The following is a 15670-nucleotide window of genomic DNA, read 5'->3' as shown; positions in this document are numbered from 1 at the left end:
TCCAACACAGCATTGCCACCAATGGTTATAAAGGACTTACCTGCTTTTCAGTTGAGCCTTTTTCATATGGTGGGAGGGCGTAATGATGGCATACTGAACCAGAGAGGTTATCCATAAGCTTCATCTCTCCCTCTATGGAGCCCTGGATTAGTAATGATATTGTATCAAACATATGCCTTTCCTGGAAAAGAAGCATAAAAATGTGTTAGGAATGAAGGCAGTTACAGTATAAATGTAATCATTTTTTTAGAAAGAACAGCTTAAACACCAATATTTCAGAACTGTATCTCACCATATTTTGCTCCTGAGTACTAAAACCTTTTTCTCTCTACACCCAATGAATCCAGGTGATGACTCTTCACTGTACCCTCTTTAGGTCCCAAAACCATTTCCCCATACCCCTATTTTAAATCTCAGAGTCTGTTTACCCTACTGAGTCCCTCTTGGGTTCCAGTACCTTTTCCTACCAATCGACCCTTAAATTTCTTCATTTTCCTCTCTATATATTTAGAGTCCCATAGTATTTTGCCTCCTATAGGTGGCAGAGTGTCACAGTCCCTTCCATGACGGAAGTTTGAGGATCTGTCAGACAAGCTGCATGTGAGATTATCTGACAGTCTCTTTGTTTTTACTTGTTTCTGTGTTGTTGTTTGTAATGAGCACTCCGCTTGTATCAGCTGCAGCTGGTGGTCATTACTGCTCCTCCATTTAGTCTGGCCTCACACTTCCTGCTGTGCGTTTGATATTCACTGCTGGGTTGTGAATAGCTGGAGTGTTGTGCCATCCTGAGCTCCTGTTTATATCTGCTAATAAGATAAGTTGCTTTACTTTTGGTGTTTTGGTATTTTGGTGTTTTGTGGTTGTTTAGTTGTTTACTAGGCCTCAGGGAGACACTGGGTCTTTCATAAGGGAAGGAACCAGTAGTCTGAAGCCAGACACTACTCCTAGGGCTATACAGGGCTAGTAGGGCCTAGGTTCCTGTGTATGAGTATTCCCACCATCAGGGGATACTCATACGGTTAGGAGTTAGGGCTAGATTAGGGTGTCTGCAAGGGGTGACCATTCCTTTTTTCCTAGTCATTTGAGGCCTAGTAGTTAATAAACCTTTCTGTTTCCCTCCCCTCCCTGTTATTCGTGACACAGAGCTGCTTTTGTCTATACCCCACTTGACTCCTAAAGCTTTTTTCACCCTTTACCTCTTTTGAGTCCCCAAGTATTTTCTTCCCTATACCCCTTGAGCCTCAGGAGCCTTGTCCTACCTTGAGCCACTTTATACAAAACCTTGTTTTTCTTATAACACCCTTGAATCTCTTCTGTTGCCTATACAATCTTGAATAGCAGTTTTCACCCGATATTCCTGTAAATCAAATATTGTTTTCCCTCACTAAAAGCCAACACTTTTCTTATGTCCACCTCCTTTTTACAAATTGCAGACCTTTTTTCCTCCTACACCTCCCTTGAATTCCAGAATCTTTTTATACTGCTACCTCATGTGGATGCCCAAGTCTACTCCTACCTTTACCTCTTTGAGAGCCTCCCCCATCCCCCCATTTATTTGTAGCCTCTTCTTCTCTATACCTCCCTAAATCCCAGAGGGTGGGTAATAAATAGCCCTGGTCAGCAACTGCTGCCTGATTGTAGAGGAGACACCTACCAGGTACATTTACATACATGCCTACATACTTGAGTATCCAGCTTCTTTCTACATCATCATAAAAGTGGTGACATCTTACCATGGGGTGAACTAATGACAGCTGGGAATCCACCTTATCCTTTACAGAATTCATATATCCGTAGGGATTGTCCTGAGTGTAGCTGAGGTCCCGTCCAGCCCACAGGAAAGAGTCGCTGTCCGGACCTTGCATGTTCTGAATCTGAAATTCAAGCTCCATCTCTGCCTCCAACTCTGCCTCCTCCTTGGCTTCCTTGTTACTTTCCTCCAAATGTTTCATCAGAACGGCAATGACCACGTTGACCAAGACAAACTGTGCCGTTAGCACAAAGGAAACGAAATAGATGGGGGAGATGACTGTGTTGTAGCATGTTGATTCCTCATTACAATCACGGAGCGTGTCCTAAAATCATACATAAAAGTTACAGGGACAAATCATATACCGCTGGCAATAGGGACTCCAAACCAATGACAAATAAGCCAATGAATACAAGTTTCATTGATAATCCATACCTGCACTAATCGTCTCAGTTAATACAGATTATAAAAATATAGGTTTTATTGGAAAACAACACCCCAATTTTAAATAAGCTGATCACTAAAGGGTTCCCTGAAAATTCATTTTTTTTTTAGAACCAATACACCACAATCCTCTACCCATTGAATGCTTTGACCCACCACCTCCCCATTATGATCCTTTGGTGTCTCAGGAAGTATGTGAAATATTTTCTCTTGGGATGCAGAAGCAGTGCCCATTTACCAGACCCAAACACTGTTATGCACAGACGGGAGAATGTGTGTAAGTGGAATTGTCCAACAAAGGTCTTACATATGGCTCCAAAGGTCTAGTGGGGCATTTGGAGAGTACAAGAGTAAAAATGGACGTGGTTGGGGGGAGATTTTAACAGTTCCTCTAAATTTGTCCTGAATGTGCCTTTGAAATAATAAAGGCCTCTTCACCTCTCTTCAACGGCTTTAGAAGACCTCAAAGTAAGCGCCATAAAAGAAATATGGCAGCTGCCATTGCTCTCTGACTTTACTACTTTCTGTAACACTGAGAAAAGCAACCATGCAGATCTGGAAAGCTGGAGAGAATCAACCCTTCTTATCTACATACTGCAATGACTATTGACAAGTTCTGATTCCACACATATATTTAAATGTTTTGTACCTTACCTTCATAATTCCATTCCAGTTATCACCTGTTGATACTCGGAAGAGAGTTAAAAAGGCCATTCCAAAATTTCTAAAGGTGGCATGTCTCCCAAGACCTTCACATGGATGGGAATCATTGCATTCTGTGTACAGATACAAATATAAGTTAAAAACATTCTCTTGGCATGGTTGTTCTTCAGCCACCCTCTCTCTTTCCAATACCTACCTAAATCACCAAACAGTTCAACTCCTAATGCTGCAAAGATGAAGAACAGCAGCATAAATAGAAGGCCAAGGTTCCCCACCTGTAGACAGGATACATTTATCAGAATCTTCATTACTAACAATTATTTAACCAATGTTTAACATCTACATATAACTAATCAACCCCCGGTAGAATGTTTAGGTACAACACTTCTTTCAATGCTTAAAAATACTCCTATGTTCCAGAGTTTTTCTAAATTCCGGAGTTAACAGCCATGCTGTTACCATTCACCATACATCTTTTCATGTTATCTGATAAAGAAACAAAACTTAAGCTACGTACACATGTCCAATGACTTTCGCCTGATAATCAGCTCAGGGCCGATATCGGACAAGAATCTGGCATGTGTACAGTGCCTGTCCTCCACCGTCTGAACAACCGTCCTGGTGGATCCACAGACAATGGACGACGAATTATTATAATGCAAGGGAAGGGGGAGAGAGTGCAGCAGGGTGCCGCTCCATCGTTCTCCCACTCGCCTCTCCATAGAGCTGAACGGTGTTGTATGTATAACACAATGCAATGCTTAGTTGTTGAAAAGAATTGTGAAAGATCCTTTCCAAGGACAATAATTACACATGTGTACGCAGCTTTAGGATGATTGTGTTCTCTTTTTTATGTAAACTAATTTATATAGTTTGTTATTTAGAGGTTGATGCTTTTCACCATAATTTACCTGCGGGAGAGCCTGCAGAACCGTATCCAGCAAGGCTCTCATTCCAACAGCCATCTTCAGAAGCTTTAGAACTGAAAGATAAAGGTCAGCAGAATTAAGTGTCCATTTTCCAAAACACAATATGGACAAACATCTACCGGCAACACGCTAAAGTTAGCCCACCAATGTGGTCATAACAGCCCTCAGCTTTCTCGAGAGGCATTTCTTGGTTGTTTCTGTGGAAAGTCCATTCAATCAAAGGTAAGAATCAGGTAAGGTCAAGATGGACAAGATGACCTGGATAGCCATTGTCATTCTAATTCATCCCAACGGTGTTCAGTAGGGTTGAGGCCAGAGCTCATTAGAATTCCAGGCCATGAAAGTTCCTCCACACCAAACTAATCAAACCATGTGTGTGTGTTTCTATTACAGTAAAGTATTGATCACTTCCACCAACACTCTAAAACACCTAAACTTGAAACATATCTATGTCCAAACTCTTTTTAAAATCTTTAATATAAAAAGAATTGCATACAACCCTCGTCACAACAAAAAGTGAGGGCAAATCTTTCAAAAGTGAGAACTAGCCACCGTTACATATGTCCCCATCAGGAAATGTACTCATCCTCTATTGTTCCAGTGAAAACTGGGAAAATATTTTGGATTTCCCATTACCACCTGGTTGAATCTTCCCAAGCACAGCAGTAAAAACTTTCCAGGTTCTACCCAAAACCTAACATATGTTAACTCTTATAGTTGGCCCCCAGCCTTCTGATCAACTAGTCCTTTCCTTTCCAATCTGATTGTCTTTGGCCCAACCCCTATCATTCATTGTATTTATTTAAAGCACCTTACTGCCTCCTACTAGCATAAGTGATCTGACTGCATGGCACTAAGGAACACTAAGACCCAGTGATAATGTCATTGGGTCTAAAACCAAAATTGAAAAACCAAAAAAGGCAAAATATACGCAGGTTATATATCAGTTTTTACTAAGTACGCTTAAAACCACAACACAAACCTAAACTCACATCTTTACCCTAATCTAAAAATGAACTCAACCCCCAACCTTAGTCTTTTGAACATTGCTTTCAATTTATTGGTTCCAAAGGAATGGATTGCCCAATCCTCACCACCCCATACCTAATGCAACATAACATAATCCTGCGCACCAAATCCAAGTTTTTCTAATTGTATTCAGAATTACTTACTGAACAGAACTTATCATACCTTATTGTGCACCCAGAAGGTACTAGGCCTCAATTGCCTATAGATGTAGCATGTGGCTATAGTTATACTTTTACGTTTTTATTATTATGTAGTAACATACCTCTAGCAATTCTGAGAACTCTCATGATCCGAATAATGGTGGGGTTTATGGGTAGTGAGGCATTTACTTCAATCTCTTCCAACGTGATCCCCATAATAGAAAGAAGGACAATTGCCAGGTCTAACTGATTCCATCTGAAAATTGCAAAAATAAGATGTGTAAGAAAAAATGTGATATTGGTAGTTATACAGTTTTTTTCCTCAGGTTTTTATAATTTTCAGTAAAAATAAATTACAAACATTACAAAGGTTCTGTACAGCATTTGTTACACAGGTTAAATATGAAAATGAAAATTATATTGTGGCATATTGCTTATGGTGGGATTTATAAGACAATTTTAACATGCAATTAAGACTTTTGAGGTTCTCTTGTAAACTAAGCTTGGTGGCCATAGTGTCATGTTCATCAGGTTCAAATGTTCTTTACAATTTTGCTATAAATGTTTTTTAACATTGTATAGGTAAGCTGATATTTACCTATTTCAAACCTCTATTATGGGACATTCTCACCATATGGACATGAAAGTTCCTTTGGAGGCATACCCATAGAAACACAGAGTCTTCTGGGTCTATAAGGCAGTGGGAAGAATGTTCCCCTTACAAAGAGCTAAACTGATCACTGGTTTTAGTAATAGCTTGCCTGACATTGCTAATTGCTCCAAGAAACCCCTAGAAAACTCTGGATAAACCTTAATTCAGCAAGGTTGCTTTAGAACTTATCTCTAGAGAAAGAATGAGAGGCATCAGCAAAGTAATCCATCATTGAATAGACACATGTGAAAGGATGTTCACTGGATGAGATGAATGAAGATAGTCAAAACTTTGTGCTTAATCATTGAAAAAGTAACAGCTCATATAACAAATCTTTCTTTAATTTATGCTTCCATACCTGTCTTTAAAAAAACGTCGAAAACCAAATGCAATCATTTTGCACCCGGACTCCAGGACAAAAATTAGGGTGAAAATGTAGTTACAGATCTTCAGAGCTTCATCTAACACCTACAAATAAAAAATACAAATAATCAGCAAATTATCATGACATGGTTGGTCATACACAGGCAGGTATTGATATAACAGACAGAGAAAAAAACAAATCCACACCATTATAGTTGTCATGGATAAAGTATATCTATAGATTTTTTTGTTTTGGATAGCATGGAGAGTTTTTATAATGGGCTTTTTTCTCTTTTTTTGCCGTCTCTGTGCCGTGAAAGAAATTCCTATTTACTATTTCAAAGATTTAACTGAAAGTAAGATTAAATCTCCATAAACTTCCCACTTATGAAGGCCTTCTCATTGGAAGATCTTCCTTACTTTATATTCTGAGGACAATGTTAAACTTTCTGTGCTGGAGACAATGGGGCTAATACGGAGAGTGAATCCCCCTGGTTGGGACACAGACAATAATGTGAAAGGTTCTGACTGCTCCCCATTTCACCCTATGCTATAAGTTATTAGTTATAATATTAGCTATAAGTTGTAGAAATAAATGCTATGGTTATTTATTTAATTTGTACTTCGTTGGTATAGAGGATTTACAGCTAGAAGTCAATTCAATAAAAATCCAAAGAGAGTCTGACTGAACAATTGATAAATGTTTCTGCTCTGTTTATGGTTCATCTGACTGATTGCATATTATATGCTCCAGAAAATTTTCAGACCTATATGAAAACATAAAACAATATAGAGAAAAGGATTGCCTGCAGGCTGGTTTTCTGCTTCAGAATTGGTAGTCATCAAAAGGCTCTACTTTACTAAAGCACCATCATAACTAATAATAAGGAACTGCAGAGATTGGAGGAAATGAGAGTCCCTGATGATGAAACCATGTGACTGCATTATGTCATAACTAGGGATGAGCAAGAATGCCTCTGGCATTCTCGTGAAAATTTCCTCGAATTTCTGATGGGTCAGCGAAATGTCGGAGAACCGATTACGAGAAACTATTGTAAGATTGAGGAAATCATTACAATCCCCGGCACCTGTTTGCAATCCCCGGCACAAGAGGTTAAAAGGTGACAAGTTTCCCCATTCAAAACCTCTAGTGCTCTCTGATTGGCCAAGGAAAGCTTTCCCTAGCCAATCAGAGAGCACTAAAGGTTTTGAATGGGGGGGACTTGTCCCCATTTAACCTCCAGTGTCAGGGATCGTACACTGAGCTGATCAATGAATGAATATTTTCAGCACTGAAGTAGCTTCTGGAATAGCCATCCCTAGTTCCAACCCTTTTGGGAAAGAGCTGCAACTCTTCCTCAGTTGACCCCTTTCTATTCTAGAGGTAAGCCTCCGCCACTACATGTCTTTACCTTTTTCTTTCCCCCAACTTATCTCCTAACAAAGTTCCTCCACCTTGCTTTGCTTCTCTGGGTCTGTATGTCTGTGAAAGTTCTCATTTATCCAAGTCATTACATAGCTGGTAGTAGGTAGTCACATTCAACTGGACTTGTTCTTATAATGTTGAAGACATTTTCCAGCATTTTAAGCCCCCTCATCAGTTCTGATGAGTAGTTCATCATTGGAAGGGATGAAGTGGCTTGGAAGGTTTTATAGGCACAGGTTGCTTTTCCAGTCATGCATGTATCCTCTTCCACAGTTCTTGTCCCACTTACCTTTTCAACCTGGTAAATAAAACAAAACCCCTAGCCGCTCTCTTCGCTTCTCCAATGACCTACTAATGACTTCCTCCCTCATAACCTCATCACACGCATGGCTCCAGGACTTACCCAGAGCTGCCTCAACTCTCTGGAATGGTCTTCCTCATCCTATTTAGCTTGCTCGTACTTTCTGCTCATTTAAAAGGGCCCTCAAAACCCAACGCTTCACCCTCACCTACCCGTCTTCTTCTGTCTCCTAAACCCTCACTACTCACCCACCATTCCATATCCCCCTCCTATTGTGTGATACTTCCCCCACCTCTTAGATTGTAAGCTCTTTGGGCAGGGTCCTCTCCTTCTCCTGTATCACTGTCTGTATTTGGCTGTCATTTTCAATCCCTATCTAATGTACAGCGCTGCGTAATATGTTGGCGCTATATAAATCCTTTTAATATTATTATTAATAATAATAATATTAATAATAATAATATTAAAAGGTTGCTTTCCAAGTCCGTTCATCGATTCTGATGAGTAGTTCCTAATCAGGACTGATTAATGGGCTGAAAAATCTTCACCATTACAAGAACAAGTCTGGCTGTATGTGACTACTTACTACTAGCTTCTCCAGATTTATTTCTGTAGCTCACCAAGCCCATTCCAAGGATGCATTCTACAACAAAAACCCTATTTCACAAGTTTAAGATCCTCTTACCTTTGGTTGCTGGTAGTGCTCCATCGCCATAGTTATAACGTTGAGTCCAATGACCCCCGTAATGAACAGGTCCAAGTAGTGACTCGTACACATGTGATGTATGAGGAGACGGGGGTGTGAATACTCCGAATAATATGGTTTACACTGGGCTTCTATAGGCACAACAAAAGGATTAGGCTGTTGATATGTACGCATGCTAATTGAATGTACGCATGTGTAATTATTTTTAATATAGGCACAGGTTGCTTTCCCAGTCATGCATGCATCCCCATGCACTTGCTTTTGCCATGCTCTATGTAAGAAATGCATGAACTAATGCAAAATAAAATATATGCAACACATCATACACCATCAATATAAAAAAACTCTTTGGAATTCAACTCCCATGAAAGATAAAATAAAATGTACTTTTGCAACTTTTTAAAAAACTTTTACACAAGCTTAAAACTTTTTTAACTTACGTCAACACATTTACATTTGCTTTAAAGAAATATATATACACGAAAAGTACATATGAGATGTCCAGATTTCACTTTTACGAACAACAAAACAATGTGTACAGAGATAACTTCAACAGAAGTTTGTGTCCCAAACTAAACTTACGAACATCCTATGGAAGGACTTGTCGAAGAAGGGGGTGAAAATGCAAAGAACAGAATGAAAAGCACAGAAATACATTGTGCACTGTGGGATATCAATACTGATAGTGATAATGGACTTGCCACGGAATGGGGTGTGTTGGTTAAGGAATTTCAGCCAAAAAAAAAAAAACACAATTAACATCTAGTGTGATGTGAATGCAAAATGTATCTAAGTGTAGTATAATTTATATAATGATGGCTACTTTTGTAGATCTGTCGATCCCATTTTAGAAATTCATCTGCTAATTTCCTCCTTAATCTGCTGCTTGTGAGATTATGGGGTTAGCTCCTCGGGGGAGGAGCCACCGCAACATAGGAACGCAGCAGTTGGAATTTTATCATGGGCTGAAGGAATTTGCTGTCCTAAAGTGTTTGCCCAGCCCAAAACAGTTTTTAAATATTTTTTGATAGATTGGTAAGGTGCATTTACTGTTCCGCAGGGACCCAGTATACATTGCTGTGTTGTGGTGCCATTCTTTTGAATGGTATCCAAATTCACTTGGGTGCTGTACACAATCACAATGCACATTAAAGCATATTATGTGTATTAGTGCATCGCTGTGCCATTTATTGTCAATGGCAGCCCAACACATTAACCATGCGTTGAAGTGCACCACAATGCGCGGTAACACACTACATTGCATTGCAGTGTGTTAAATCAGAAACAGATGGTGCATGTCTGATTTTGTGCATTCTGTCCATTTATTTAACAAAGCTGCCCTAATGTAAAACATGTTAACATGTTACACAACACATAAAAGTGCACATGTGATATGCAATGTACCAGGACAGGTAGGTGTGATGGTCCCTAATGGCAATACACCTGCATTGTAGCAGGCAAGTTCATTGCATTAGAAAACAAGGGCATGTACTTTTTTTCAGCACAATAAGGTGCATTCATTTTAAATTGGTTGCCTGAATGCAATGCAGGTTAAGAAGCAACAATCCCTGATGGCTTTTACTGTTATCAATTGCTCTGTAGGGAGTTTTCCTCATTTCTGTTTTTATCAAGGGAAAATCTGCAACACGAAAACCCCATGGTGATAAAAATCTGTGGTTCATGTGGCTCTTACCCTACTCTACTTGTATGTGGCTGTTGAATACATTCCATCACTTCCTGGTGAAAGCATTGTTCACAGAAATTAAAGCAGGGATTTTACCCCTTTTACACTCTATCCAAAAAAAGATAGCAGGACCTACACTTTAATTGCAAAAAACACAGGGCCTGCTGTTGCTGTTACCTCTGAACATACGAAAGCTGACCTGGTAGACAACGACAGGACAGTATTGTCAAAGTAAAGCTTTCTAAGCTGCTTATTTGTTCCAAGTGAGTTGACTTGATATTGACACTGTTAGATTCACTAGTAGCTGGGGAACTAATATTGATCACCAATAGACGCTTCCATGTTTCCTCCTTAGGCTACCCTTACCATTATTATTACATGTTACATTTGGGTTGTTCACATTCAACTCCTCATTATGGGAACTAGCAGTGACAGACTTGCTCCCAAAACTTCTGGAAGTCTTCTATGACTTTCTATATGCCTCCCTGGTTGTGGAATTGCCTGCCATAGATTTCATAACAAAGGTATGTACATTTCCTCTCAAGCCTGTAGCAGCAGTGTTATTATCTGGGTTTATTGTGGGGACAGTGTTATGATCTGGGGTAGCTGTGGGGTCAATGTTATGATCTGGGGAGCCTGTGGGGGCAGTGTTATGATCTGGGGAGCCTGTGTGGGCAGTGTTATAATCTGGGGTAGCTGTGGGGTCAGTGTTATGATCTGGGTGCCTGTGGGGGCAGTGTTATGATATGGGGTGCCTGTGGGGGCAGTGTTATGATCTGGGGTGCCTGTGGGAGCAGTGTTATGATCTGGGGTGTCTGTGGGGGCAGTGTTATGATCTGGGGTGTCTGTGGGGGCAGTGTTATGATCTGAGGTGGCTGTGGGGTCAGTGTTATGATCTGGGTGCCTGTGGGGGCAGCATTATGATCTGGGGTGCCCGTGGGGGCAGTGTTAGGATCTGGGGTGGCTGTAGGGTCAGCGTTATGATCTGGGGTGTCTGTAGGGGCAGTGTTATGATCTAGGGTTGCTGTGGGGCAGTGTTATGATTTGGCTGTCTGTGGGGTCAGCGTTATGATCTGGGGAGCCTGTGGGGGCAGCATTATAATCTAGGGTAGCTGTGGGGTCAGTGTTATGATCTGGGGAGCCTGTGGGGGCAGTGTTATGATCTGGGGTGGCTGTGGGGTCAGCGTTATGATCTGGGGAGCCTGTCAGGGCAGCGTTGAGATCTGGGTTGGCTGTGGGGTCAGCGTTATAACCTAGGGTGCCTATGGGGCAGCAACATTATGTTCCCAAAAAAATAGCTCAGCTGACTAACTCCACCCAATAGAAGAAATGATTCTCAGAAGAAGCAATTCTTGGACAGTAGCAAGTACCCGTTGGGCTTGTCATTAAAGAGTATCTTACAGCTGGGGGCTCTGTGCTTCTATGTGTGATGCAGACAGATGATGGCTGGTGAGAGGGACTTGGGCACTTTGGAAAAGGTATACAAACATCAACCACCTAATTGGGTGGTGCCAGTTTCTAGAAGGGTCGCGGTTTCTAGGTGGTCTGCAACAGAAGTTAGTTCTAGGTGGTCTGCAACACAATCACCCATATGTGATTGTGAGACACCATGGTTAAAAGAACTAATGGAAGGGCCAAGGACAGTCAGGCTGGGGAGAAAAGGGCTATATAATGCTGTACATCCTTCAGGCGGGAAATGAGATGGGCTCTATTTGACTTGCTGCAGTTTCTAATGCACATTGTGAAAAGCATTATTAGTACAGAAGTAAGGTCAGCTTAACTGTGAAAGACTAAAGGGAAGGCCAGCCACCTTTTTGGTCACCAATAACTATCAATATTCACCCAATTCAGTGCTACGATCTGTACAAAACAGACTAAACCCCAACTGCAAAAAATTTCTTATAGAAACAAAGCATAAGCTCTGATTTAGATATGTTTTTAATGAATTTTATTATTTTTTGTTTTTACACCAAGATGGGATGTGTGAGCCAATGAAACCAACAAACAAGACGTCACACTGTTTAGTGGACTTCTGACACCAGACAGCAATTAGTCACATGACACCGGCACCGTGCTGGGACAATACACCAGATCTGCCAGTACCTTGAGTTGGACTGGCTGAGTGCTCCAACATTATATCATCCAGCATTAGATCTAAAAGAATGAAATTCTGTTAATTACTTTACCATGGGAAATACACCCTTCTCTTTCTTACGATCCTCTGATCATATCTTTGCCAGCCAAAGTTTTGTAATATCATTCAAAAGGGGCATCAGAACATAATGATACCATCTGAATGAATCTTGTAAGTTTTTTAAAAGTTTTTTTTAAATTAAAAAAATATATTTTTATTAAATATAACATTTGAAAAAAGGAAAATTAATAAAAATAAATAAATCATCTAATTTATAAAAAAAAATAATTAATATTAATAATATTATTTTTCATATTAACTCATAATTAAATGATATATAATATTATTATTAGTATATATTATACTAAAAATATATTTTAATTTTTAAATCTTGATGATTTAAAGGAATAAAATAGCCAAATCTAATAATGTTCAAATAATTTATTAAGGTGGTCTTCAATCAATTTTAATAAAGTTTAAACTAAATTAAATAAATTCATTTAAATTTAAATAATTATTGAATAGTTAAATTAAAAAAATACATTAAAAAGTAATTTTAATTAAAAAATAAATTATTATCTATTTTTAAATAAATTAAATTGAAAAAAAATTGAACTGCACTTGATGCTAAAAAAGAAAATAAATATTAGGAAAATATAAAAATGATCAGAAAATGAAAAAACAAGAATAACTTAATGTTGAGCTAAACCAATTCTTTACCTACTTATTTTTTCGGAGGTAAAAGTAACATTTTTAGGGAGTTTTAGTTATATCTCTTGATACCTGCCATCAGAGCACTGTGAATTCATCTTTGGATTTGACAAACCTAATACCCCAGCAATATGACATTACTACAAAGAGGAGTAACTGCGGACATTCATTTTCTGTCAATCATCTCCTTTCTCTGACCTCTCCATTGCCTCATCAGCCAGGGTAGAAACTTCCTCCTAAAGCTCGATGTAAAATGTTAACTGCTGTGCCGAAAAATGAAATTTAACAAATTTTGCAAACAATTTAACTTTAGAATTTTTTTCTTGCTTTTGATCCACACCGTATATGGAGTAGAAAACTAAAGCAAAAATATCTGGAGGAATCAAACATGCCAACTGGAACCTATTAGAAATTTGAATTCATTTTCTAATTTTTTAAAAATATTTTCTCAATAGATTCCTATTGGTTGTAACCAAGACACTTTCCTCCAGTTTTCTAAGCATTAACTCTGTTGATTTTGAATTTAAAAGCTAAAAGGCCACTTAGCTCAGTTTGCAAAATTAATTCTGAAAAAAAATTCTTTTAAAAAAAAAACCCTTCTTTTTATTTCAATTTTTCAATTGCATGCCGAGGCCTTCAATACTTTCAGCTCTACTGACTAAAATGCATCGTTGGTCCATGCTTTCTGAATTTGTCCATGCACAATAGTATAACATGTTCAATGACTGGTTATGAATTGCAGTTGGTTAATTTCTTAATATTAATATTTTTAATTAGTAGAAAGCATGTTTTACTATCGGATGCATACTACGGTAGCATTTGCAAGATTTATTGATGTGTAAGGAGAAAGATTCTCAAATGTTTAGTCGTGTTAAATCAGCAATTCCTCACAGTATCTTTTGTTATTTTAATTGGCACAACTGGATTAAATGGTTCACCAAAAGTTGAAGACTTCAGCGTAATATAGTTTCCAAATTGTATTCATTTGTAAGAAGTATGAAATACTCAAAGAGTAACATTGACCGCCAATCTTTGGAAGGATCCCATTCAGTCCCTGGACTGTTAATTTTTTAGATCAGAGCTATGGTTTTAGAAGTCCACGCACCTATTCAGTACATCTTGCTTCCCTATGGTCATGATGGCAGTACAAGTCCAGAGGTACACCATACTGCTCCAACATTTCAAGACAACTGACACCAAATGCCTGGGCATGTGACCAGGTGATCTCTGTTGAACAGGGGGACCAGAGTGCTGATCTTAGGAGAATGCTATCGGGGCACATGTTCATATTTATATGCAATTATATAGTAATTAAAATTCTAAAAAGTGTTTTTTTAGGAACCTGAACCTAATTTTGACCATGTTCTCCAAGCCCCTTGATAGCAGTACTCAAGCTGGGGAGCAGGGAGATAGAGGGAGGACGCCACCCAAGTTAATGGACGTCTCATAGAAGGGAAAAAGTATAAGAGGTGACCTCGATTGTATTCTGCTGCCTCTTTTACTGTCAGAGGTTGGGGGAGGAAAAGTGACCAAGCTGTATTGCTTAATTATAACAGAGAAAAGTCAGGTCACCAATTTACTGTCTGGTAAATCTTGGGAATGGATATAGAATTCATGGGGAAACTTTTTTCTTTTTTCTCTTTTTTGTATTTTTTATTTGGTACTTATTTTTCCCTTGTAATATTATTATTTAATGTTTTCTGTATTATTCTAGTTATTCTATATCACAATGATTATTGTACTTTTGCAACCCACGATGGTGGATGATATAGTATGATGGAAGACGATGTTCTGTTTTCTGTTGTTTTTGTAAAAAAAAATTCCAATAATTTTTTTTTTAAATCTGGTTTTTCTTGGGTTTGATCTTATACATGGCGCTGTACCTTTGCTTCATAAATTGGTTTTGGTCCTGTGATCTGGATTGGTGTGGAGAAATCTTCCAATCTAAGCTTTGATTTCCCACTCTAGCAAAGATTATGTGACTGAACATCATGAACTTGGAAATAGGCGGAAGGTAAGGCGGAAAGGCAAATATGTCAAGTTTGCTGCAAAGGACTGAGTTAGGCCTCCTAATTTTTATTTTTTTATGATGCTGAAGAAGAAATGTATGTATAAAAAGCGCTTTCAGAGAACCATTTATCAGTAAGTGAATTTAAAATAACAAAATGGATGCCCATTGGTTACTGCAAGGAATTGCTCCATCTTTCCCCTGACAACCAGCTAGATTACTACCTATCCATGCACAGGTAGTCTACAGTATCCATGCTTCTAGTAAGCGGCCACCTTAGCTGGCTAGTGCGTGCCTGCTTTAGGTCAAGCAGCACACAGAGAATTGTTTTAAAGACTACCGACCGGCCAGTTCTCTCTCCTTACTCCTTCTCTTTTTCTCCATCCTGCGCAGCCTCTTCTCTTCTCGTCTCTTGGCCTCCTCTTCCTCTTGGTGCTGTCGGCACTTGTGAAAATTCTCCACCACAACCCCCACAAACATGTTCAGGACGAAGAAAGCCACAATCAGCAGGAACGATATGAAGTACAGCAACATCCAGGGGTTGTAATTCATGACTGGCTGAAAAGAATAGACATTATTGGCATTACATAGGAGAGGAAGGTTAGAGTGTCATGTGATGTCCCTGGCCTGCTACTCCAACATGGTCAGTTCAGATATTTTACTTCTTGGTAGTAGCTGGAAGGGTTTAATTGCCCATTTAGGGAAAAGAGACAGGAACTCTTGGAAGCCC

The 15670-nt window shown here is 39.1% G+C and overlaps 1 protein-coding gene across 4 annotated transcripts in view; it reads right to left on the bottom strand.

Moving 5' to 3' along the window:
- CACNA1G (calcium voltage-gated channel subunit alpha1 G) overlaps positions 1-15670 on the bottom strand; it is a 64934-nt gene that overhangs the window by 4480 nt on the left and 44784 nt on the right. For 2 of the 4 annotated variants that reach the window (XM_072403345.1, XM_072403347.1), the window contains exons 24-33: positions 15285-15498; positions 12191-12241; positions 8383-8534; positions 5966-6075; positions 5078-5211; positions 3769-3839; positions 3054-3132; positions 2849-2970; positions 1734-2075; positions 41-181 (exon numbers count right to left, since the gene is read on the bottom strand). In XM_072403345.1, coding sequence (XP_072259446.1) covers positions 41-181; positions 1734-2075; positions 2849-2970; positions 3054-3132; positions 3769-3839; positions 5078-5211; positions 5966-6075; positions 8383-8534; positions 12191-12241; positions 15285-15498 — 1416 coding nt within the window. The remainder of the gene's footprint in view (positions 1-40; positions 182-1733; positions 2076-2848; positions 2971-3053; positions 3133-3768; positions 3840-5077; positions 5212-5965; positions 6076-8382; positions 8535-12190; positions 12242-15284; positions 15499-15670) is intronic. The other 2 variants (XM_072403346.1, XM_072403348.1) reach the window with 2 other exon arrangements.

Source organism: Pyxicephalus adspersus, chromosome 3 (genome assembly GCF_032062135.1).
Source record: "Pyxicephalus adspersus chromosome 3, UCB_Pads_2.0, whole genome shotgun sequence".
Classification (NCBI taxonomy): Eukaryota; Metazoa; Chordata; class Amphibia; order Anura; family Pyxicephalidae; genus Pyxicephalus; species Pyxicephalus adspersus.
This window is presented reverse-complemented; position numbering and strand designations above follow the sequence as displayed.